Below are 27,805 nucleotides of genomic sequence, written 5' to 3'. Positions count from 1 at the left end.
TTCTGGTGTGCTCTTTAATGAATACAAGCTGTTTTTATATTCGTCGAAGCATCAATTCTGCAATGCTCGCTGCTTTTATATTCCTCGAACGCATGGAAAATTTAGATACGAGAAAGCTTCTTCTTCTCGACTACATTGTTCCAAATCCTTGCATTCTTAGGGCCATTCTCTTCGTCAGGCTAATTGTCTCTTCGATGTCTGTTTTTGCGATTTTCACAGAATAAACGTCTTCTGCGACCTTATGTTTTATGAAAATTTTTCATCTCCTTAATGCCTACTATCACTTCTCTAAATTTACCTTTCGAATTTCTCAACACCCTCTGTAAACATCGGTACCGATGTTGCAGCGATGTTTCCTGGCAAACATTTTAGTTTTTCTTGAATATCTTAAAACCTCCTCAGTTTTCACACTACAGACTTATATCAAATTAAAGAGTATAAAATTCCTTATATTTGCAAGCTTTTATTTTTCTTAAAGTTTTAATATATTTGCAGATTTACAGTTCTAAACTACTTTTTCGTTTTCCATAATTTACGACCCCATGGTTCATCAAATCGGTATGTTACTTACATAAAAAATAGCCTTTAAGAATGTGCTTTCACTTTTAAAAAAATCATAGTTGAAACACTTTTTGTTCTTTTTTATTAATTTTTTACAGTTTCCAAGAGTTTGCCGACTCCTTATATTTTTGCGATTATTACCCCTAAATGTCGTTTGGGACCACATGTTGTATGGTGATTCTTTATCCTCTTGCTGCCTCCTATCACCTTTCTGAATTTGTCGGGCGAATTCGGCACCACCCTGTATATTTACTTTTTAGGTCATCAGTTTATAAATTATTATTAATTGATAAGGTGGAAAAAAAAAGTGTAAAATGTAGTCCTTAATGTTATTACTAAAAATTCCATTTAATGGTAATGTACATATTAAAGAAATTCAAATAAATAGGAATTCTGTGCTAAATATAAAATTCTTATGAAGTTATATTATATTATTATATAAACATTTAAAATGAAATTTTTAAGTTACAAATTATGATAATAATAAGTTCTAACTGATAAAGGAGTCATTGTTATATGTAATGGTATGTATCAAAACAATCTCTTGTTTCAGATTTCATCCATACTTGGGATTATGTCCTTTTTCAGTGGTGCTACTGTTCTTGTCAAATATTTGCAAAATGATTTGTTGGAAAGGTAAATCTGTATAATTTTATAATAGACTATTTTTTTTTATTTTGCAAAAATATCTTGACTAATACCCCTTTACCCCCTCCCAAAAAGGAACTAATAAATCACTTGACATGTGCTTTAAATATTCATTTATAGCAAAATGATTTTCATTTTTATTTAATGACAATAAAAAATGCAGAATAATTGACAATATGTGTTACAAATGAAGATAAAAGTTAAAATAATATCGCTCTGATTATATTTTCATTAAATTTCCTCTGCTAAGCCCTTCCACCTTCTATAAAACCTTTTTTTATTTATATTACTGATGCATGTGACCCATATTCAGAAAATGATAGCTTTGTTTGAATTATTTAATGCGGGTGAGCGTCAAATGATCCTTTTATATCTCATTGTGCTCTACTTTAATGATCTTTAATTTCAAAAGGCATAAATAATATTGCTATGCTTCGGATGGATAGGTTCATAGATTGAATGAACTTTAATCAAGACAGCATAAGCTTAAATTTATTTCTAGTTGTTATTTACAAATATTTACGGCCGGTAAAAACAATTCAATCTTCCATAGAATACTAAATCGCATGCTGGCTCACTTAGAGTGCACGGGTAAAAAGCTACGAGGCAAATCGACTTGTATTCTCAGCAAGTCAGTAGTTTCGCCTCGGTCAGAACATCGATGATCATATATCATGCTTACTCATTCAAAATACAACAGCGACTCATTGATAAAGGATTGCTGTAATACATTATGTATTCTGAAGCCGCTCGAATTCTCTGGCAAAGAACAGGAATTCCGAGATGTGAAATCGCCAAATATATCACCATATCTGTTACTTAGGTTGTTTTATATATTGAAGCGATAGGCGATGTGCTAGGATAGAACCTGGGACCTTGTGGTTAGCAGTCCAGTAACTAAACCATTTTACCAAAACGATCGTTCCGGTAGAAGAGTTGTTAACTGGCTTATATGCTATCCAGCACAATATTATCAAAACTTCGACAAGAAGCCAGAACATGCTCACTTTACAGAATTTTTACTGCATTACGTGGTTTGTTGTGTCTGACTATTTTATTTTATCCATCCCTTCCACAAGACGCATTAATTGTTTTTTTTTATGATAATTTTTTTGTGATAATTTGTTATCATTTTTTTATCTCTTGCATGTACATATCTTAATATTAAGAAAGAAAAAATAAACTTTTTACTTTCTCATATATGTAGTATAGAAAAAGTCTAGTAATCGTCAAAAAATACGAACTCGAGATTTTGACGAATCTCTATGTTTTAGACCTCCTCGAGTTTGAGAAACTTATTTCTGGAAAATGTCCGTCTGTCTGTTACAAAGAAAACTAAAAAATGAATACATCCGAATTCCTGATCGTTGTTGCAATTATTATAAAAATTATTTTGACAAAATAATTGACAAAAATTCAAAAATGCTTTGAGCCCTTTATAACAAATTCGTAAATTTCTATCAAATTTTGAGTAAAATCTACTCAGAGCAAATTCATCTGTACAGCTGTTCAATTATAAGTTAACACGATAAATACAAAACGAAGAGATCTAGATGAAAAAAATTCGTTGCACAGATTTAGCATCTTCACAGCATTTAGCACAGATTTAGCATCTTTAGCAACATTTTGAGCCAGATCTTACTAGAGACTGACTGTCTGTCCGTCTGTACTTTCAGAAGTATGTTAATGCGATAATTCAAAAATGAAACGACTTAAATATATCAGATTTGGTAACAGATTTTGTGACTACGGGTGTAGTTTTGTGTCAAATTTTTGTTTCAGTTGGTTGAGAGAAATATGTCTAAAACACAAATTCAATTTTCGGATACTATCAAGTGTTTGCCAAGGATGACATGACAGATTCAGTAAAAATTGTAAATTTACTTCTAAAGTTGCCATTTCATAACTGTTGTACATCAATGCCATACAAGGCATTCTCTGGCATGAGAAGTTTATTAGAAGATGTGCGAGAAAGTTTTGGGGAGACCACTGCCGCTGATTTAATATATTGATTGTCAGGGACATTTTAGCATGCTGTATTTATTTTGTAGTACCAGTAAATCACGATTCTTAAAATATTTTATCTCAATTGAAATGGCTTCTGACATTGCAAACCTATTACACCATTAAACTTGCTAAATTCTTACAAACTTCTTTCTATATCTTAATATCATTTCTAATTAAATGTTTTCTAATTTTGCTGATACTTTTTAATATTTTGCAGTTATGGAAATAAGTTATATAATTTGCTTGTTGAAATTGGGGATGAACTGTGCATTCCTTTGAAACCTGATGATGATTCTCTTGGAGATCCCTTTGATTCTGCTTCTCCTGTATCATTAACTGAAATTGCAAGTTCAGTTTCCTCAGCAACATTGTCCTTAATATCTTCACAAAGTACTTCGAATAAAAGTGATGGCAGGTAATTCGTTGATTTTAGACTTGTTTACAAAATATATTAAAATTGATGTATGAGATTTTCTCATAAAATGGTTCAATGAAAAAAAAATTAATTAATTTCAACTGGAAATAAAAGTATTATCGCGTAGATGAAGTTAGCTTTGATAAACCGTGTATTAACTAAAGTCAAAGATCTAATCTTAAATCTAATCTTAACTCGAGACTTTATTCAAAGAACTAAATCTTATATCTGTTTTTATCCACTAGACGAAATGACTCGAATCTTCTATATTTGAAAAGATTTAGAAATTATAAGAACATTCTAGAACGAACGAGAAATGACAGAAAGTAAATCAATAATAAAGCAATTTTTAGGCAACTTGCCTGTCAGATACGAATTTGCGAATTGTCGCTTTCAGTTCATAGCATTCTACCACTGAGTCAAGTTAACAAGTTTCATTATAAAATATTAAACAATGAATTAAAAAATGAAATAATATTATTTTTCCATATTCATATAACTTGCATATACACGAACTTTATTTAAATAATAATATTTTTGTGTTTTGTGTAATAATAATATTTTTGTGAATTTTTTAAAATTGAAATATTCCAACCTTATTGATTTTCTCTTTACATTCTACTGATACCAGATTTTGTTGGAAATTATAATTTTATTTGAATAACAAGTTTTTTTTAATTTTGTATGTAATTAAACATTGAGTTTTTGGTTTTAGGAAATTGATAAGGAAACGCAGTGATATTTCTGTGACAAGTAAAAGGCGTCAGATTTTACTTCCTGGAAAGTCACCTAGGAAAAAGAAAGTAATGTCTAAATTTTGTACTTGTGGATTTTGTTAAAACAATTTTGTACATGAAGCAAGAATTTAAGTCATATTAATAAGAGAAATATGTTAATTAATAGCTTTTTACGATTTTTTTTTTTTTTTTTTTTTTGTATCTCAAATTATTGGGCGAATTTATAATTTGCTTTCTTGCGCATTTAGTTTGATGGTAAGGAAAATAATTTTACAGTAATCTCTAACGGGTGCCGGATCAGTGGCGACGAATTTAATGACTTTAGCTGCAAAATTGAAGGACCGAGAATATTCGAGAACTTTGGCTATAGCTTCATTGAGTTCCGGTTTTAATTCTAAAATATTCGACTCCCAGACCCGGGATCTATCAAAAGTGAAGTCAGACAAATCATTAATCGAAACGAGAGAAAGTAGTTGAGTGCAGTGTTGATCGTCAGGAAGTTCTCTCAAAGTCTTTGTGCAGTTATGGTTTTTAATATTGCTTTGTCATTTAATGTTCCTTAGGACTTGAACTCCAGCAATTCTTCTGGAGCATTCAATGCCCTCTCCCTGGAGCTATAAAGAGCGAAATCGAGTCAAGTCGAGTGAGAGATAGAGCGAAGTCTCTAACCCTCTTTAGCGGGTTCTTGGTGCTGTTAAATTGTTAGAAGCGATTTGCTGCTCGTGGACTGTTATTTACTGCAAATGTTTTTGTTCTTTTTTTAGCTTGTATTTTTTTTACTCGCGTTTAGGTTGTATTTTTTTTTTACTCGCGTTTTCATGTTTTCTCGCCGAATAAAGTATCGTTATATGTTGCAGAACTTGCGTTTTTTTTTTTTTTTTTTTTTTTTTTTTTTGTTCCGTACATTTACTAGATTTTGAATTTTTGCGGATTTTTCGTAACAGTATTAAAGCGAGAAAAAAAAATTACATTTAAATATCTGATACAATTCAAAAATTTTTTGTTAGAAATCTTTTTTTTTTTTTTGTGTGTGTGTGTGTGTGTGTACATTAAAAAAATTTTTTTTCTGGATTGTATGGTGTTGTTATGAGGATAGTTTTTTTTTTTTTTTTTAATATTAACGTAGAAGTGTACTGCAATACAACTACCTTTATTTTTGGCGATTCACTTATTTTCTGATAATGAGAATAGGGATAGAATTATAAAAGCAAAATAAAAGTGCTTTTCTTCAAACTGATCACTATAAATAAAGTGCTAAATTATATAAAAGTGTAAGATAAATTTTTAATTGTCTATTATGATTCCAAAATTTCAGTTACCTTAGACTTTGATAAAACTTCTTAGTTTCAAAATTTTGAAAACTTTTTTTAATGTACATTAAGAAACTATTTTCATATTATTTTTTACCAAGATTAAGATGGTGGTTACAAATTTTCATTACATATTTCATTGCTTTAAGGTATATTATTTGTCTGCTTATTTTATTAATCAATATATAAAGCATCATCACATGCGAAGTGAGAAAATCATCTTGTAATTATTTCTTTTTATCTTTAGAGTAAAAATACAAATGCAACTGAAAATATTCCAATTCGTTATTCTCCTCGTCTTGCTTCAAAGAAGAAAAGAGATAGGTTTAGGGCTGCTGAATCCCACTCCAAAAGTGTTCGAAGAAATCTTTTTGCCCAAGATAAGAAAATACAAACTCCTCGTTCTAGTACGGTTCTTACAAGATCCCCTTTCAAAAAGAAGAAGGTCTGCACTCCAAAAAGTAAGCTGTTTTTAGCTATAGTTTTCATATTTAATCAAGAATGGTTCTTTGTACTTAAATTTTGAAAAAAAGAATATATGTTTGAGTAGATAATGGGAATTATATCCCCCCCCCCCCTTCTCTCTGTCATTATGTGAAATCTTAAGCATAAGATTTTTCATTTCCTATTTGCTGCCTTTGACAACCAGCAGGTTCATTGGAATTAATGTTTTCTAAAATTTCAATTAAATATTTTATGTAACTTGGTCTCTTAAAAGCTTCTTTAGCAAAATAAAATAGCAAATTTTGATAATTGTATAATTCAATCCATTCTAGAAACCATAAACCGTTCTGTTCATTTTCTTATATGTCTGTCTGTCTGTCTAATTTTCTGTAGACTCCCATAGAATCTGAACGTTAAATTAAAGTGGAAGTGCTTAGAATTCAATCATTATAATTTTTACTGAAACCAAGCATGTTTTTTATTTAAAAAAAGTTATGTGTACAGAAAAAGGAATCTCTCAGCTTTAAAATCTTATGTGGACTACAGAATATTTTTTTATAATTTATGCAATATCTCAAAGAATTATTCAAAAAAAAATTTTCTCTGAATCATCATAAAATTTAGCTTTTAGTTTTACTTTCAAAAGGATGCAAATGGCATAAATAATAATATTTTATTTTGTTTTGATCAATAAATAAACTGCAGAAAATGAATGAAGTCTAAATTTTATATTGTGCTTTGATCTTAAGGAATCATACATTGAAAAATATCTTTGACACCCCAACTTTAAAATTAAAAAAAAAAAATCTATTTCCTGAGATTAGATCATAACGAATTATGAAATTTTAAAAGTTACAATTGTAGAAAAATTAGACCAGTCAGCTTTGGGGGAAATCTGGGCACTGATTGGTATATTTTCTTTGGTTAGTTGATGGAGAGGTTTAAAATTATGCAATTTTATAAGTGAGTAATATTCAAATTTTCACACTCAGTTTTAGTTGCAATAGAGTGGGCTTTTCTTTTTATTTAAAATTATTTGCCTTTGTCAAACAATTGGTTTGCTTAAAATATTAATTACATTTAATCTTCTGTAAATCATGTAGATATAATTTCATGTCCATGATTTCACCAAATTATTAGACATTAAAGCCATGCTATTGTAGTTATCTTTTACATATGTTTTGTTAATTGTACACAAAAATCTTTTTAACAGAGATCATGACGCTATTTATCCGGTTCATTTATCATCTAAGCTTCATGATATTATATCTTCATTTTTTTATACGTCTTGTAAACTACATAGATATTAAACAAAAACCTTGTTCTTTAGCTTTCAATAATGCAAAAAATTCATGCCATTAAATATTTGATGAAACGATGAAAAGGGTTTGAACTTCAGGTGAATAATGTAATCTGTTGTTGAAAATCAGTGAAAAAAAAATTGCACAACTATAAAAATTGATATTATGAAAAAGATGATTTTAAAATTTTGAAGCGGTGTAAAATTCATTTTTTGTGCGATAATATTTTTGAAAGTTTTCGCGGAAATACGTCAAATTGAATACATCTTAATTAAAATTTCAAAATAGTCTCTCTGACATACACATTCTGACCTTCACAATATATACGTGTCAAAATTTGATAGCTGTAGATCAAACTAGCCAAAACACATATACATTCCTCTTTTTTATTAATATAGATTAGATTTATTATATAAATTACGTGTGTAAAAAATGTGTGTTATTTTTATATAAATTATTTATGTGAATGCCATAATTTCAAAAAGTGTATCTAAAAATTTAGTTGCCATCTCACTGAAAGCAAATTTTATGAAGAAAAATATTTGTTGCTATTAAATTCTGTTGTTTATTTATGTTTTATATTTATATTAAATGTGCACTTTCTATCAGCTAAATAATCCAATTATTATAATACCAGTTAGAATTATGTGGTAATTTTAATGTTTGTTATTGTTATAATCTTATTCTCCCTTTTGTATGTTATTATATCCATGAAATAAGCTAGATAAAACTTAGTTAATTAAATAATATTAATAATTTAATGGATGAATCAACTCATAGTTGCATTTAGTTAGCAATATATTTTATATCTTTTAGCTAGAAATATATTTTATATAATCTACAATACTGGAAATACTTACGGTTAATGAAATTTATACTCACTTACATAATACTTATTCAAAGTATCAGTAAATAATACACACTGAAAAAAAGGATGGATTTGTGATTTATTCGTTAGTTTCTTTTTTTTAAAACGTGTACATTTTTTTAACAGAAAAAAAAATGAATTTTAAAATCAGTTTCATGAATTTTTTCTGATTAATAAGATTAAAAGCAAACACATAATTTACTTAAAAACACTTTTAAAATTACTCATTAAATCGAGCGTGCAATTCTAACATGGTATTAGTCTACCTTTTGCATTGACAGTTTCATTAATTTTTTTTTATTTGTTCATTTTCCTTGTTATATTTCCTTTTATTTTATATGAATTAAATAGAGATTTTTCCTTGATTTTGATTTCATAAAATAATTTCAAAATCATTTTTAATAATCTTGAAGAATTTATAAATATAGTTATTCTTATTTCCATGTCAAGGGCATCATGTTTTAAAAACCGATTTTGTTCCGGACACTCCTACTCCCAAGCAAAATTTATCTCGTTTACAAAGAAGAAAATCCCAGTTGGGTTTACACAGTGATAATGATGAAGTTTTGGGATCTACTCCATCAAAAAGTACAAAAGGTATCTATTCTTTTAAAGCAATAAAAAAAAATCTATTCTGAAGTAATTCAAAGAAATATTTATCCATGTTAAAATTCCATATTTCTGTCTAACAATAATAAAATAGAATAAATGGTTTATCAAGGAAAAACTTATGAGTTAAATTTGTCATTTTTACTTTTCATCTTCTAGAGCAACATGCTCTGAAGACTGATTTTGTCCCCAATACTCCTTCAAGTAAGCAAAACTTATCAGCATTACAGAGGAGAAAATCTCATATATGTGTAACTAGTGAAATCAGAGAAATTGCTGAATCACCTATTGTTTCAAAAAGTGCCAATGGTATGTAATTCTTTTCTTTTTCTTTTTTTATGCTGATTCCTAAAATTAAATTCCAACATAAATGTTTGCAGATCATAGTTTGTAATTTTTTTTTCTTTGAGGGAATTTAAATGAAAATATACAGATTGGAATCAACAAAATCTATACAATTTGAAATACAGCTGTTTCAAAAAGTTATTACAGAAAAATGTTTTTATGTTGCACATTTCCAAAAGTAATATTTATATAACATTTGTTAACTCAAAATTTCTTAAGTAATAATTTATTCTCAATTATATAAATAAATCAATTTTTCATATATTGATATTTAGCCTATAATATATTGTACATCAGAGATATAGAAGCTACTGATCTTCCTGAACGTATGACATTCAAAAAATATTTACTGCCCACAGCAAAAGAAAAAACATCGTTAATTTTTGGAGGAATATTAATAATCGAAATAAAAGCTATTACATACTGCTTTCTGTTCATTAATAAATTTTAATACTATTTAAAAAGTTGATTTTTTAATTAATAAAGGCTTTAAGGTTAATTCAAATTTTCTTTTCAGCTTAAACCTTCACTTTTCTTTGCATACAAATATATTAATGATAATATTACCATTTATCACCAAAAAAAAGAAAAGAATTAAGATGTTGTTTCTTCCCATGATCTGGACAGCAAAAGCCTGATAATCATTGGGTAATTGATGGTTGTATTGAACTTTTATTGCAATATAGATCATTTTTTAAAACCTTTATAATCATTAAAATATATTTTTTATTTGTTTTTTTATATTGATTCAAATTTTAAATACATAACCTTATGTTTAATATGATTATTGTTTCATGTAAAAATGCATTGTTAGTTTCAGGTACCAAGAATTATCCAAGTTGCAGCTCAGCTCAGTACACACCGGAGAGCAAAAGAAGACTTTCTCTTAAGTTATTTTCTAAAACACTGGTGAGTCCCACTGCAAGGATGGGACTAAAGAAATGTAGTAAAAGACTTTTTGATCAAGTGGAATCACAATCACAACCAGGGCCAAGTAAAAGAACGAAATTTTGGTGAATAAAATAGTAATCAAGAAGATTCATTATATATACATTTATATATTTGCCTGAAAAGTGAATAGTTTTTTTAACGGTGTAAAATTCTTTTATTTTGTTAAAGAACCCTAGATTCATTGTTGGATTTTTTAAAAAAATGTTCAGTAATTTCTCAATGTATAAATCTTTATTACATCACGATTTTAAAATATATTTTTCTGAGCAATCAGTATCAGATGGTCTTTCTTATTTTTAGTTCTTAAAATTTTCTATAAACACAAAAATTCTTTTAAATTGTGCTCTGCTTACTTGTTAATTAAAAGATAAGTTTTAATATATCTATAAGTAATAAGATAGTAGTAAAATCAAATAATAAATTTAATTTTTTATTTCTTTTCAGTGTTAATCCTGCATATCCAAGCCAATTTAAAACAAAATAGCATGATTTTTTTGCAATTAAAAACGTTTAACATCAAAAATTTACTTCTTTATTTGAGCTATAAATGTCATTATTTTTAACATCATATATTGCAATCATAATACACATTACGATAATTAAATATCGGATTTTTACTTTCTTGTGTATGAAATATACAAAGAGAAAATATTGTAATTATCAGAAAATTTGAATTAGAGATTTTCTCATATCTGCATTTTTCCTACCTCTCTGAGAAATATATTTTTGGAACTATGTTTCCAGGTGAAAAGAATTCAAAAATGCTCTGAGCTTGACAGATGAAATCTGGTATATGGACTTAAACCAAATTTGTAGATTTCTCTGAAAGTTTGAATGAAATCCTTGTGGAAAAAATTTGTCCAACTGTCTGAATATGAATGAACACAATAACTACAAAAGGTAAAGAGATAAAACGTAGCAATAAGAGATAATATTTGTTACACAGATTTAGCATCTAAATATCGATTTGTGTCAAATGTGAAACTGAATTTACAAAGGCTTATCTGCCAAGTTTTATTTTTGCAATAATGTAAATGCTATAATTTAAAAACCTATCAAAGATAAATGAAGTTTGATACACAGCTTTAGAATCTAAATTTTAGATTCTTATTAATTTTCAACTAATTCTATCAAACGTTTGACAATTAATTGTCAATGTATGGTTTCGTATGCGTTAAAGCGTAAATGCATGAACTCAAAAATACAATGATTTCAATAAATGAAATTTGGTATGTGATCTTGTAGCAACAATTGTTATTCTATTTTAAATTTTGGTTTCAGTTGGCTGAAAAAAAAAAGGTGTCCAAAGCACATTGTTGATTTTCTAGTTTTTATATATTAACTGCACACCAATGATTAAATGGGGGGGGGGGGAACCTGTTTGCTAGATTCTTTAAAAATGCTAGATTCACAAGAAAATTGGTATTTCTTGGCTATTGCTCATCAAAGCTATGCAATTAATACACAAGTTTTAATTTTCTTTACTATGTTATGAAGCACAGAATTCTCTTATTTGAAACAGTTGTGACACAGTCTTTCCCGAAGGCCTCAATTTTATGTGTGGGAGGTGAAGGTAGAGAGGACAACACCTTTATGCAAGAAAATTTTTGGATGACCATTTCGGCTAGTTTAATATAAATTGTAGAAATGACATTAATGCATATTATTTAAAGTAATGCTTCTTTCAGAGGAGTAAGTGTGGGACATATATTGTTTGTCAACGGATTCTAAAACTCTCCGCGCTTTTGCCCATGCATTAGGGTCGGTTTAATTCGTCAAAATAGGGGTGAGAGGAAAGATGAAATTAGGAAATGTTTACATGTAACAATAAAGAAATATCGGACTACTCGCAGATTAAATAAAAAATAATAAGATCAGAAACGACACGATACTCAGATACACATGAAAAAAAAAATTAAACGAAAAAATATCTAATGGGGAGGGAATCAAGGTCAAAGAATGACGAAGAATTCTGGAGATGTGCTCATCCTTCTGATATCTTACCACTCCTTGGTGAGATCGAGTCATCGAAAAGTGGTAGTCTCAGGATACGGACACAAACAGCACTATAATACTTCCATAATGCTTTCTTTCAAATTCTTCGATGGTTTGCAGCAAGAAAATGTAAGTTTAAATAAAATCTTGATTTAATTCATTAAAATTTATGAAATAAATATTTTAAATTAAATTTCTCTATATTCAGTTAAATATATATATATTCTATTTTTAATTTCTCTGAATCGAAATATGCAAATAAAAAATATTGTAATCAATAAAAAAAAATTCAACCTTCAGAATTTGATGAAGCATTTCATTTTAGACTCTGAAAAGCACATTTTTTTAATTAAGGCTTTCTGTTTATGAAATTGACAACTCAAAAACATGTTGTGCTAGACAGTTGAAATTTGATGTGTGGTTTTTGTAACAGTCAAATTTTTTGGCGAAATTCATTTATAGGAAATTTATTTTTCTATATTCAACTAAATAAACTAATTAAAAAAACTTGAAAATCTAGATGCAAAAATTTGGTAGGAAACTGTTTCAAATTTTGGATCAAAGTTGTCAATGGATGTTTTACTATATTTTGTTTATATCTGAACATGGTAATTCAAAACACAAGAAATAAATAAATTATGTTTGATATTTTTGATCCAAAATCTTTGGATTCAACATGATAGATCTTTGTAGAATTTTGGTTTCAATTGAATTAAGGAATAATATTTAGTTTATTACAAATTGCAAATTATCTTATGTTACGTTTTCGTATGTTATGCTAAAAGTGTAGGAGAAGGAGGTAGAGTTATTTCAACTTGCGAAGTGTGATATGTTCTGTGAATGCAGACTTATGAGAACTAGAAAGACGTTGCTATATTGTCTAAATATGTTAGAATGTCGAAAGGAGAAAATACGTACTGCTTCACTTTCGAATTAAAAAAATAATAATAAAATCGTGGCAAAAGTTAGTAAAGCCACAATCAAAATAGGATTTCCTTAAATTCTTACAAGCAATAGAGTACTAGTTCATTATAACATAAACCTGCTGAGTGTGATTTCACAAAAACTTTTGTTATAATTTAAGGAATTAATTACATGTCGGAATACTTAAAAAATAAATTTGGCAATGAAGAGATTAATTAGGCATGTTCGAACTACTATTTTCTCTGAAAAAATCTAATCTTAACCATATATATTTTTAAAAAATAAGTAATTAAGGGCAAGTCTTTCTGTTTTCTACTTCTTGAAGTAAATATACATGAATTAATCTAAGATAACATAGTAAAAGTTGGTAGACTTTATGGGTCATATTGGATTTAGGATTTTTTTTTAACCAATTTTATGAAAAATACATAAGGTTTTCATTTGATTTATAGGCATACCTAGCTCAAAGAGAACCTTCCATAACAAATGATTCGCATGAACAAAACGAAATGTAAAGAAAGGACTCTTTAACGAGCAGTGTTTCACCAAATGAGTGACGAAACAATATCATGACGTTGCATTTGGGATTAGCCGGTAGCTCAGGTAACAATCTGTGTTGAACGCTTGTTTTTGAAGAGAATCCTTATTTCAATACTTATTTCTGCATGAAGGAAGGTTTGGCAAGATAGCGTTGTCGAATGCAACTCGGGGATTTCGGAAATGCCTGTGAAGCTTTAATCGACGAGATTTTGTCTCTTTCCACCTCTAGATGGAGCTAGAGGTGGGTTGCAATGGCATCGATGAACTGGTGGTGGAACTTAGTCAGAATTACCGAAGAACTGATGGCTTTGCATTTTATTGTCATAGCAAAAAGTCGAGGGGAAGATTTGGGAAGGAATAAGGTCATAAAAGAGAACTGGCTGACGATCAATACTTGAAAGGGAGAATTCTCTCACTACTCCTTTTCTCGACATGATTACTACTGACTCTTTTCTATTCGACTTCACATTTTATAGTCCCCAAGATATTGAATATTCTTGAACAAAATCGGAACTAGAGTCCTAATAGAGATGTCGCCAAGATTCTTGAAAAATATGGGTCTTTTATTTTTGTAGACTAATGATTGCCAAAGCCGAGGGTCATTGACTTGGCATCCATTCTGCAGCCAATACTATCTTTCTAAAATTATCTTCCTTGCCAGGGAACTTACTGGGCAGAGAAACAATTTTACAAATTCATGATAATATATTCTCAGTTTTAGAAATTTCAAAAGCGCATTAATATTGTTAATTGTTTGAAAAAATTTAATTTTATCATGCTGACATAACACACATGAAATATGTCGCGCCAATTGACTGAAAATTTATCTTGCAAAAGAACAAAAATATATCGCGATATGGCGAAAGATATGCATAGTTAAGTATTAGATGGTTGGTCTAATAATGTTTCATTATGTAATTATAAAGTCAGATGTATTCACTTTATTGACAATAATAATGTCTTACAAGCTTAGGAGGGCTATACAGAGTGATCATTTTACGCCTCTTCAAAATTTGGATATGAAATTTGACACCCTAATGTTTATATGCTGGCATATTTGTGTATAAAGCGACATGCATTATGAAAAATTAGTGAAAACGCCTTGTAAGGAAAACCATTGAAGCGACAGCTATCGAATCTGATACTTAGTTACTTCTTGGGTAGTAGATGCTAACTAAGATAGGATTTTACCAACTTTTTATTAGATTTTAACTTAAAAAGAATATTTTATTTTCTGAAATCTTTGGAGCATATAGTGCGCAAAAATCAATTTTATGCCACTTAAAATTTAATATATATATATATATCTTTAGTAATACAAGTTTTATTTTTTATATCTAATATAAGGAATTAAATTATTATTTTTTAAACTATAGTAGTTCTTTTCAACGAACAATCGTTTATCTACTTTATTAATAATATTAATTTTTACTTACGTCTTACCCCTACAAATGATAATAGTATTTTGAATTATATTTGCAAAATACAAATAGATCGTTCTTATTAATTAGGCTTACATGCAATTGATGAGGATGTGTTAGAAGTTCTGTTTTTCAATGTCCTTCGAAAATGATAGACGGGGGGGGGCGGATGATCGTTGATGATGTATCTATTGGTTATAAGTTTTCAAGTGAAATAAAAATTGAGGAAATCGATACCGCGATTGTAGCTGGGGAACTTTCCCGAGCCTTTTTCCTCATAGAAAATAAGCCTAATAAAGTTTTTTAATTTCTTTTCTTCTTCTGAAAGTGGAGAGCTTAGGAGAGGGTAGGGGTCAGATCATTAATTGTATGTCTAGGATTATGAGCTTTCATATGTAAGATTATGTACTCATGAAATAATAATTATAATAGGAAATAATCCTAGATAATGAATTGAAAATTCCTGGATTTGAATGTGAGTTTTTCATTTCATAATTATTTTTTAAATCACACTGGGGAAGTTCGGTGTGATTTTTTCCCCCATAGGAAATATACAAATAATTTTTTCGACTTGATATGTGAACTTTTTTGATTTAGAGCTTTCTTAATCTATTTACTTGGCTATCGTGATACTTTACTTAGAAGAATTTTTGCACAGTACTCGTCCGATTAAACCAGCTGCAATATGATCATCATTTAAAATTCCATGTTGACATATTTTGTTTCTTCTTTTCTTCATATGTAATGGAAACTTGGCTGCATAATTAAATTAATAAGCGCAGTTAATGGAGTTATGGATGCTAAGTTGAGTAATTTACAGATTTCAGCAGAAAGTGAAACCTACTTAAGGATTCTAAATCTTTGAAAAGCTCAATAATAAAGGAAGTGCAGCAAACTTTTTATAAAACATCAAAGGTTTCAAATCATTATGAAAAATATATATATATATATTCAGAATTACAAAAGTAGGAATATGAAATGTAAAGCTTGTCAAAATATTCAAACAAAATTAACTAATGTTTTCAAATAGATCAGTAAATGTTTGAAAATTTGGTACTTTTCGGTTAGCTGGGCGCAGTGTCGCTAAATAATCTAAACTTGTGCCAACTTGCGTACAAACCTAACGCTAGAACTTTTTTTGACAAAGTTTTTTTTTAGGGGGGGGCGAAGTGTAAATTATTTGGCGACTTTTCGCTTGCACCCAGCTAATCGAAAATTTTATTAATCAAATATATACCGGAAATATATTATTATGATATTTGATTAGTTGATCTATTTTTAAAACAGTCGTTTCATTTCAAAACATCTAAGCCAGTATTTGTTTACGTATATAAGTGAATAAGAATAAAAATAATTTTCCTGTAAGTTGATAAAAGTTTTTAATTTTTAATGCCATTTATATGAACAGTGAAAAAGTTTTCTGCTTTCTCTGTGCAGGTTAAAAAAACCATGTTTGTTCAATTTTGATATGTAAATATGTAATTTCGCTTATCATACTTTTGTCTGATGTTTATAAAACAGTGAAGGAGTGGAGCTTAAACATATTTAATTTGGTCTCGATTAATATTGGTTTAAATATTTGTTTATAAAGGAAATAAAAACTCGTTCATAGAAAAAAAAATTATGTTTTACATGTTTTAAATAATTCGTTGAAACATCAGATTCAGAATTGTAAACTGATTCAAATTACAAATAAATAAACAAACAGAATCTGAATATGGCAATATGATGCGATTTCCTATTATGGAAAGTGTTTTTTTTTTCTTCCCCCCCTTCTTCTTTGTCTTTGATTCCGAATAGCGGCTTTTTTTTTTTTTTTTTTTAATCTTAATCTTTCAAAAATCTTTGCTATATTCACTTCAACCATCGATAATTTATTTGAAGGTAAATATTTCTTTCTTGTTTGCTTTTCCTTATTTGCTGACTCTTCTAAAAATATATTAATAATATTTAAATTAATATTATTAATTTATCAAAAAATGTAAAGAAATTTAGTCATATGTTTTTATGCACGGTTTCAGTAACTATAGACGATTAGAATTCCTTCCAATGACTTTTGAAAAAATGAAAATATTATGGCAAAAAGTGTAAAATATTATTTTACATATTATTGGAAGTTTTTTCCCCTATATCCTTCCATCTTTTTATTCAAATATTAAGTTCAACTTAGGAATAGAGGCCAATTGCAAAAATTATTAATTTTCAAATTTTCTTTCTGCTAAATGTGGTAAATCCTTACTGTCTTGTCACAATCCAAGTTTGCGGATTTTTGGCGAGTTTTTTGGCGGCTGGCACTAGTTTTGGGTGCTTGGCGTGAAATCTGATCATGTTCTTCAATCTTGCTTATGAATCATTAATTTTTCAAACGTCATTTTATCGTTACTTCTAGACAATTGCATGACGAAATATGCTGTTTTTAAGAAAAAGATGTTATCTGTACATTGTCAAATACGCGAAAGTTATTTCTGAAATAGTTTGTACTATTGAGGTGATTCTTAAGTAATGAAAGCAGGACATGTATGAGTCTGTAATTGAGTACATGATAAATTTGTGTGAACCTTTTCTTTGTATTAACCGCATAGCGAATTTCAAGCTTAACCGCATCTCTTTACCAAACATAATCAAAGTTTAACTATGACTAAAGTGATGTATTTGGTGATTAATCGCTGTTTGTAAAAAGCATGGCATCTTTGAAGATTAATAGCTGTCGTGCAATTATTACACAAGATTGTGTACTTATTAATTAACTATAAAAGAGCCCAAACTCGCCAAATGTGCACTAAAATCAAATTGATATTGTCAATAATGTCAATCCCCCTCATCGTTAACTTGTAAATACAATTGGATTAAGTGAAGAATAGTGTGCTCCCGAGTTTGTCGCCAATATTGCAACCCATCGGATCGCTCTTCTAGCAACCCTAATGCTGTTTTGTTTACTACTTTTTGCAGTGGCTGAGTTGTACATAAACTACAACTATATTATGAAAAATGTTAAATTAAAAATATTAAAAAAATATCGATTAAAGATTTTAATTTTGTTCTTTATTATAATTAAAAGTTTATTAAATAAAGAAAGTTAAGCTTATAATTAAAAGTTATTTTCTTCTTTCTTTTTTTTTAATGTGAATACGAACAGAAAATATTTATTCTTTTGCAATTTTTAATTCTCAGTATGCGCTTTAAAAAATCGTCTGCATTCTCACTTTAAAAGACAGCTGCAATGGAATTCTTCGCAGCTCTCGTAATTCTTTTGGTGTTCTAACGGTTGGTTCTCTTCATAATTTGTTATGTCGGGAGTATTTCGAACCTATAGAATGGATGAAGGGTGAGTTACATATATATATATATATATATATATATATATATATATATATATATATATATATATATATATATATATATATATATATATATATATATATACGAGTTGATGAAATTAGGAAAAGATGCTTGTTTGAAATTTTGTATGGAGAATGTTCCTTCTTTTTCCATTCTTTCTTTTCTTTTGGTTATGTACTGTTTCTGTTATCCACATAGTCCTTATGTTCAATGTGCTAGCGAAGCTACTAGGTTCCCGCTCCCGCTGCTAGCGAAGCCGTAGGATGTTTTTTTTTTTTATGTTAAAAAATTCTGCTCGGTGCCTTCTACAGATGGCATCTGTAGAAGCGAGGCCTTGCGCGAAAAAGACAAAAGCGCTACCTAGAGGAGGCCATTAACATGAGAAATTTAGCTGCTGTGACGTCACAGCGTAAAGCCTTCGTTTGAGTGCTTGCGATTGGAATGCGCGCGTGATTTAAAGAAATACATATCGAAATTCCGGTGTATTCTTGGATTAACTCATTCGAAAGTAAGTTTTTTAAATTTATGTTAGTTCCATACAAAAATATAATCTAATTATATTTTAGAGTTAACTTTGATTGCAATATTTTTAGATATAAAGTTGTTCTTGTATTTACTCACGTGGTGACAAGTCTAATTTGATGCTTTAATTGTTGATTATATTACATCTACATTATCGTTTATTTAATTATGTAATTTAAGCATTTCTTAGGTTCTTCTAAAGCTTAGAAATTTCAATAGCTTCTTTTAAATGTAAGCATTTCATAATTGTTAGAAATTAATGTTACTCTCCGAGATCGGCTAAGCCTAAAGTACGGAAAAAATCAACTCGCTTGTGCAGGCCGAGCAAAACGAAATTGTTCGGCTGAAAATTAACGGACTTTTTTTCTTTATGTAAAGTATACATAATTTTTTTAATTCTATTGTGGACAAAAGAAAATAATAGGTTTTTGGAGGAAATCGCTAGAAAATTATTCGGAAACGCAGTTATTTTTTAAACATACAGAATGACGAATTTTAATTTGAAATAGTTTAATGAAATATTTCCAAAATTTTTTTTTATTACAGGTAATAATTTAAATTTGTCGAGATCCTTGAACTTAATGCTAATTTAGCTTTTTTAATTTTAGTTAGCTTTAATCTTACATTTTTTTTAGAACCTCTGCCCCATTATTAAGAATGACCAGCTTAGAGCTAAAAATTTGAAAAGAAAACTGTCAACTTTTTCTTAGTAGGATAAACTTTAGGATATTAATCTTTTAGCAAACGAAGGAAATAGACTTACTGGGGAACCCACCTTCGCTTAATATTTCTGAAAAGGGGTAGTGCATCTAGAAACAGTACCCCCAGGGTGATGTGGAAAGCTGTTTCTAACAATTTAATTAGAAATTTATGTAAATAAAATTAAATAATTTATCGTTTTTGTATATTTTTTCTCAAAACACTGGATTATCCAACATCAGAATTTCCTGCTTTGAATTAATCTTTTTAAAATTGATTTTTAATGAAATATCAGTTTTTTGCATATGCTATTTTATGAATATGAAAAAAAAATTTTTTGGTTTCTGGTACTTTTTTTCTAAACAATGGGTGATCTTCTATCAAAATTCATTTCTTGCAATTGAAATTTGTGTCAAAGCCTCTTTAAAAGTTTTTTATTTTACTTGTACTATTTTTTTTCAAATATTTATTTTAATTAATCGTCGATGTTAAAAATTCATTCAGTAATAAGTAAATGTCAAAAACTTTGTACTTCTGTTGTGTTTCTGTAAATGCGATTTGGTTTGAAAGAAAACTTATGGATTTAAAGATACAAATCCCCTATTCATTTCAAAGGTCTTCTTAATCCGCAAGAAAATAAATGTTTAATTAAAGAGGTTTTATGAATTTTTAGTTTTTATTGGCTATTCATTCCGAGGTTAGTTTGAATCCGTAAAAAAAGATAGAAAATTTCTATCGAAAGACGAAATAGTTAGTTTCTGCATAGGAATAGCGTTTCCTACATCACCAACAGAGCTAAGCAGAGGCTTTCGACTGTGACGTCACGAATTCAACCTTTCGGCCTCCTGCATTCTGTTTTTGCAGGAGGTTATGCTACTTCTGTTTATCTTTTTCGCGCACGGCCTCGGTAGAAGGCACCGGGCAGTATGGGAAAAAAAAAAAAAAAAAAAAAAATAAAAATAAACAAATACTTCCGAGGAAGTATTTGTTTATTTTGTCCGCCATATTTATTGGCGACTTGGCATTGTTGGCGCAGCAGGGTGCACACTATAATTCACTTTTACCATACAATTACTCTTACTAAAAAAACTACTAAATATTTTGTTTGGTTGTTTGTTTGTTTTAGCCAATGAATTGCAAATTTTCACCGTTAATTAATAAGAACCCAGAATTGTTCTTTGTATATTTGCTTACGAAAACAGCATGAACTTGTTCTTAAAACATTGAGAAAAAGAGATAACTTATAGTTAAACAAAGACATTTCAGAAATATTAACTATGCCATTTTAAATTAAGCTCATATAATTGTTCTTTGCAAAGGACGGTGTATGATTTTAATGTGATAATGTTTATAGTCTGACATTCTACATATGAATTACGACATAAAGATGAAAAATTGTCCAAACACTTTACAGGGAGACGGTTGCATTTAGAAATACTTAATTTAGCATGTTTGTGGGTATCAGATGTCTACTTGAAATAATTCGAATTCAAAAAATTAAACGAAATGTTAATGTTTTTACTCAACAATTTTTGGACATGTAATCATGCTTAAAACATCTGAACGTTTCTTTAAAATTCAAAACAAAAGCTTTTCGGTATATAAATTTTTATTTCTGTACAATTTTTTCTCTTATTTTAATGAATTTTTAAAAATATTTCAAAGTATATTTCGCAACATTACTTTTCATTACGTTGTTCATGTGGTTTAGATTAACTTATCTACGTTATCACTATATAATTGAGAAATTTTAAAAATAAAAGATACTTATGGATATTTGCGGTCCTTGGTTTACTTGGAGGTTTTCAGACAATGGCAAGATTGTTGATCTCCATTATACATGATGCAACTATCTTGCCGATAAAATCTGCGGGCCGTAAGTATCCATAAGTAGAAACAAAGACACTTGAAATGATGTTTAGGATTAGCGATTCAAAACACCTTCAATTGTTGAAATATTAAACTTGCGAATTTTCTTAAAAGATGATATTATATTATTTTTTAATCTTTTTCTTTTAGTTAATTTACCTTAATTTCTATTCTCTTATTGTACAATTATTTATATAGTAAAAAAAGATTGTATTTGAAGACAACTTATGGAGCGGGAGAAATATCTAAATAAAAAATTCAATGACGTTTTACAAGCCCAAAAAAGATTTAACATCTATCAAGAAAATTATAGAACTCTGAAACTACACTCAAAAGTCCCTTGCCCAAAATATTGGAAAGAAAACGGAACTGAAGCGAAAGTTGAAATTATTCAACTTCAGAATGATTGCGATTCTAAATCGAACGACGTGCCTTCGAAAATGCGTGATTCACCGCCGCATTTTGAAAGTCAAAATATCGAAAAAGGAACCATCAGTTCTGGTGAAAGCGATATAAGCATAAGTGGTTCAGTATCAACTGTGACATTTCCGAATACAATAGAAAGAAGGTGGTGCAATATTCCCAGAAAGACTGAAAGGGAACCTTATCCTGTTCATGTCGTCAGACCTCGTTTAAGCATTCAGATGAAAGAGAAACCATCCAAAGAGAATTTCAAGGTTGTGCAGAAAGGAAACTTTTTTGAAATAGTCTCTTCGACTCCAAAAAATGATAAAGTGTGGAAATAAAATTCACATTTTCAATAGTGGGTACTGTTTGTTTTTGTAAATTCTTTTTAAATTTTATAAATTCTTTATATGTTTTATTCCTTTCATTTGTCAAATAGTTATGGTAACGGTGGTAAGATCGCGGCTTCAGAACCAGAGTATTTCAGGTTTGAGACCAGATTCCACCAAAGAACGTCATGTAAATGGGCCTGGGGACGCTAAATCCATCGGGACCAAACGCTCCCCCGCTTTTATGGTGGGGAAGTTTGGTGAAGGGGAGGTGCCTTCTTCGTCACCTGACCGCGATTCAAAATTGCGAAGTCCTTCCTAAAATAACCCTAGTGTTGCTTTAAACCGGCATATTAATATATTGAACTAAACGAATTGTCAAGTAGTTATCTTTTAACAATATTCAGCAGAATAGATGCATACTTTTAAACGACATTCGGATGAATTGTAATAACGATACATTATGCAACATTTGTAATAACAATAATTCTTGTAACACTAATTTCGTTAAATTTTTCTAGTGCAATTTTCCATCTTTAGTTTGTCGTATATAGAGAAAGTAATATTTTCATCAAACCAGCTGGAGTAATTTGGAGCTATGAAGGCTTAGATTTTTATTTTCAGATTATTAATCCCCTAAATGGTGCTAGTAGTGTAGGGGTGGAGGTACCGAATATGTATTTTAAACGTTTTTGGATCGATTGAAGCCAACATTTTACATAGAACTATAAATATAGTCACAAGCTCACATACAAAATTTCATTTATGTAGATCGTCTCTTGATTGAATTATCACATGCATGCGAATTACAGTCTGCAATACGTTAACTCTAAACCAATCTACTAAATTTTATCTATCTTGCTCTTTATGTTTTGTAAACGTCGTGTTTAATTTCACTTATACAATCAGATAAACAGACTTCCTCTGAATGGATTTCTTTCAAAATTTGAAAGAAACATACAAATTTGAGGAAAAGATCATAAATCAAATTTCACCCGTCTAGCTCAAGCGTTTTTGGAACATCGTTCTCGCAGGCAGACAGAATGTGTTCCAAAGTTCAAAAAATGAGTTTTTCGTGTAAATATCAAATTTGAATTTTTTGACGATTAAAGTGTTTTCTCTTTGTATATAAGAAAATAAAAAGAAACAAGAATTATATAATTAAAAATAAAATTTAAAAAAGACCAAAAGGCATATATGTTTACAGTTTCCCCTGAATTATTTTTTTTTTCCCAATTAGTTGTATTATTTTAGAAATACATTTACATTTTTTGACAAATGAGCGTTACTTGTTCATCAAACTTGCATCACTTATTTTGTGTAATTTATAACGATAAAAATTTTTTCCAATCTTAATAGTACTGTTCCGTTGAAAAAATTTTCAACTCCAATCGATGAATCAATTTTTTTAAAAACATTGCTTTGCTTTTTGCATGCACTACTTATACATGTAGGAACATTTTTGATTTTAATGGTCCTTAATATAATATTAAATGTTCTGCACTACATAATTCTTTGAACAGTCTATCTCTCCTATAAAGATGGGGTTCGACAGCAACTCGGAATTGCAAGGCCCTTCCTAAATAGCTCAAGAATAGCTTTCAAAAATAAACTAATAAGTAGAATAAATATTCAACTTATTGTAAATTATAATGCGCATTTTTTCCCGTCTTTGAGTGCTCCTTTTAGGGAAATGATAAACTTAATATGAATATTAATACTCTCTCTACGAATAATAAAAGAAAATGTGGGTGTGTTAGCGCTTTACAAGGCAAACAGCTTGAGCAGTTACCAAATTTGGTACAAATATACTTTGGTGATAAAAATATGGATTTTGAAGCGATTTTTTAATTAAAATTTTTTTATTAAAATCAAAGCAATATTTTGATGTTTTTCTGTGGTACCTTCATGTGAAAATATTATTGCGCAAAACTTTTTTTATACAACAAAATATCAAAATTCAATAAAGTTATCTTTTTAATAATATAAGTTTAGGTGTCGAATAATTTTATTCTAAAAATAGAAAATTTGTAAGATATTTTTTGGCATAATTTCCAACAATAATTTTCATTTTAAAATGGGTTTAAAATCGTTTTGATTACTTCATAAAGTATTTAAACGCGTGATTTTCTTTGATTGATGAAAACTAAAGAGAAAAATTCTACTAATGAGGAATGAGGTTTACATGAGGAATCAGAAGGTGAAATTATATTTCACGAAAGACAGAATGCAAGTTGAAAATAGATTACCGAGTTTATTACAAGTTTATTGCAATAGCAATATAACGAGTCTTGTCCTCATTAGGAAAATTCCTTTACTCAAACAAATGGAACTGATATCAGCTTTAATAAAATGGAATATACTGAATACAATTAAATCAATGGATGCCGCTTCAATGTATATCGCAATCTAAAACTTAAAAATTTTTTGTTGAGGGAATAAGAGATTTAATTAAAATTAAACTCAGTCAATATCCTCTGTGAAATAGCTGATCTCTAAAGGCGGATAATTCTTTAAATAAATGAAAGAATGATGAGAATTTTGAGTTATCAGATAAATATTGAAAGAACCATATCATTATTATTTCGAATATGGTTTAAAGTAACCCTATTCCATCTGGAAGCACGGAAATAAATAGTTTATCCAGAAGCTCGATAATTATTTCACATGTGGCGTCTACATGTTGCAGCTGAATAAATTAAGAACAAATAATAAAAAACGAAGATTTTTCTGGAATAAATAACTAGATGGAAACAGCTGCTCTTTTTTGCTTGTACAGTGTTTCCTTGCCTTCCATTAGATATTCATTCTGTATTCAACATTATTTTATCATTTTTTTTTTATTCTTAGAATTGTTCGAAATTTAAATATTTTTGAAAGCTTTTTATTATTTTGTGATATTTTAACTCTGAAAAACTATTTTTGGATTTTTTTTCCCACCAGAATAATTATAGTTTTCCTTCTGTCATTTTTTTTAGTAAATTTGAAATAAATTCATAGATTTTTTTTTTTTTAAATTTCATTTTATCGATCTCAAAATAACTGAACAAAAAAGATTTAGACGCTTATAGAAAAACCAGTAAGGTTGGCAAAAGTTTTACCCAACGAAACGTATGAGATTGAGATTAACCAGTTCTAGAATGAGAATAAGATTAATTGTTATAAAATGAGTGCATTCGACGTGTGCACCCGACAATTCAAAGCTTCATTTTGGTGCCATCAGTGTGTAATTTTTTTATCTAATAAAAATAAAATCTTATTCGCTTTATTATTTTTTGCAAAATTTACTATGCAACCATTTGTATAGCATTCACTCTTTAAAGTCATTACTTTAATTTAAAAAAAGGGAGAGTTGATGGAGTTTAAAAAATAAATTCTGCATTTAACCAACTGGTTTAAAAAGATTCTGATCTTCAAGTGTATATAATCGTTGACATTTCAATAACTAAATATCGACATCACATTTCGGAAAATGAGTAATCACAAGAAGTGCTGCAACCTTACTAAACGAGCTTCTATTGTATATTAGTAAGTGAAATCATGCTTTAATCTACAAACGTGCGAAATCCTTTTCATTTTTAATTTTCTCTTTGTAAGTCGATAAAAAATATATTATTTAGCATGATAATAACGTCATACTACTTTTAAATAGCGTCATGCGACAGGCATGATGAAAATATCTTTCAAACTGCACTTTTGGGTAGACATTTCAATCTACAGCAGAGACATTTTGGCATTTAGTTGCCTTTTGGGTTATAGGTACTCTCAAAAAATGGTTTTCAAAATTTTAATGAGATTTTTAATTAAAAATTGATCAAAATTTTAACGTTTTTTTTTGATAACTTTGGAATGTATTATTTCATTAATGCCAATTCTAATTTAGTCACCTTTTATTAAATTAATCACATTTTCTTAAATTACTTATTTTTTTTCTTTATCTTAAATTTAGTTTTTAAATTATTAATTTTAATTTCTTTTAATACATTTTTTTTTAAATTTCACAACAGTACCTTTTATTGTTATTTTTTTACTATATTTATATTGGATGTGTATTGCGATTATATTAAATACATTGTGTATGTGTTCGTACTCGTTATCGCTGTTATATATTAAAGAATAAATTTTAAAAACAATATAAAGATAGATGAATCCCTTTTAAAGCATTATCATAGTACGATGTTTCAGAATACAGGCCCAAAACTTTTTTTTTAGCGGAATATCTCTGATTGGATGTTCGTAATTTATTGCTGAATGTATGCATGTTTATCTTTTTGCTGTATTTCATAATGCTATGTCTGTGTTTATCAGCGTTTATTTATTATTATCAGATATCATTTCAAATACGAAAAACAATATTTTTTATTTAAAAAAATCTTTAATGTTTATTTTTTATGCACATTCACATGCAATAAATAAATAGCGTAGACATGAGATATACTGCATGCACACTGAATGCTCTTTTTGTTTTACATTCTTTGTTTCTCATAGAAATGTGTGCATGTGCTGGCGCGCGTGTGTAATTTGTAATAATGGAACATTATGTACATTTTTTACCACAATGAGGTGGTACACACAATACACTTATAACATTATCTTTACCCAAAAGTATACAGCTTATTCGGTAAAGAATTATATATATTATAAAGAATTATATATTTATATATAAAATATATAAATATTTTATAAAGAACACCAAAGTCGCTTTCTCAATGGAGACCAAGCATTTTTAAACTGCTTTCCTGTAATGTTTTGGTAAAAGAACATAGCGTCCTCTACTTTCGAAGTACTGATATGAAAAAGGAGAAATCAGTTTACATGATATCATGCACCAAAACAATCTTGATGTTTCAAATATAAACTTGGAAACAGAAATTAGATTAGACAAAGGAACAAAATGCATAAAATCTAAACTTTAAAAGCGTTTGACATTTATTTTCATTTTATTAATACACTCTAAAATACCTTATTTCATGAAACAATAATATACATAAAAAATATCATAACTGATATTGTAATATTTTGGTCACCATAAATTCGGCAAATTATAATAATATAATAATTTTATAAGACTATTTGTTCTTTTACTAAGCAGAAGTAATAGCAAGAAAGTAAAGATAAAGATAATGGGTTTTCATTCTGATAAATTTCAATATTTAAAATTATCTTTGGCGTCTTAGTTAAAGTTAGCCCTAGCATTCATAAAAGAATAAAGATAATTGCAGTTTGAAATCTAATAAATAAATATACAGGTTTAAATTTTTTAAAAACTTATAGTTTAATGATAGTTTAACGAATTAAACTGAATAATTTAATTGGTTTTACATGATAGAATGATATAGTTTAATTTTGAGAGTTTTTTTTTTCTTATATGATGAGGAACTGGATAAAAACATTCTGAAAAGTCTCTAACTTAAGTTTTCAACCATGAGAAATATTATACATGAAGTTTTAAAAGCAACCAAATTAATAAAAGATGCAATCCATCAGAAGAACTATTATTAAAGACTTTACTTTTTTTAGAAAAATTTTTACTTGATTAATTTATTTACAAGAGTGAAATTATATA

At 28.6% G+C, this 27,805-nt stretch overlaps 1 protein-coding gene across 4 annotated transcripts in view; it reads left to right on the top strand.

The window, feature by feature from the left end:
• Window positions 1–27,805, top strand: part of LOC129963087 (uncharacterized) — a 52,843-nt gene that overhangs the window by 19,129 nt on the left and 5,909 nt on the right. Inside the window, exons 11-18 of one of the 4 annotated variants that reach the window (XM_056077133.1) lie at window positions 1,115–1,197; window positions 3,434–3,631; window positions 4,347–4,434; window positions 5,926–6,139; window positions 8,742–8,888; window positions 9,060–9,209; window positions 10,060–10,258; window positions 10,941–11,080. In XM_056077133.1, the coding sequence (XP_055933108.1) occupies window positions 1,115–1,197; window positions 3,434–3,631; window positions 4,347–4,434; window positions 5,926–6,139; window positions 8,742–8,888; window positions 9,060–9,209; window positions 10,060–10,258; window positions 10,941–10,944 (1,083 nt within the window). In that variant the 3' untranslated portion in view covers window positions 10,945–11,080. Of the gene's footprint in view, window positions 1–1,114; window positions 1,198–3,433; window positions 3,632–4,346; window positions 4,435–5,925; window positions 6,140–8,741; window positions 8,889–9,059; window positions 9,210–10,059; window positions 10,450–10,940; window positions 11,081–27,805 lie in introns of those variants that run through there. The other 3 variants (XM_056077142.1, XM_056077161.1, XM_056077152.1) reach the window with 3 other exon arrangements.

The sequence above is a fragment of the Argiope bruennichi genome, chromosome 1 (assembly GCF_947563725.1).
Source record: "Argiope bruennichi chromosome 1, qqArgBrue1.1, whole genome shotgun sequence".
Lineage (NCBI taxonomy): Eukaryota > Metazoa > Arthropoda > Arachnida > Araneae > Araneidae > Argiope > Argiope bruennichi.
This window is presented reverse-complemented; position numbering and strand designations above follow the sequence as displayed.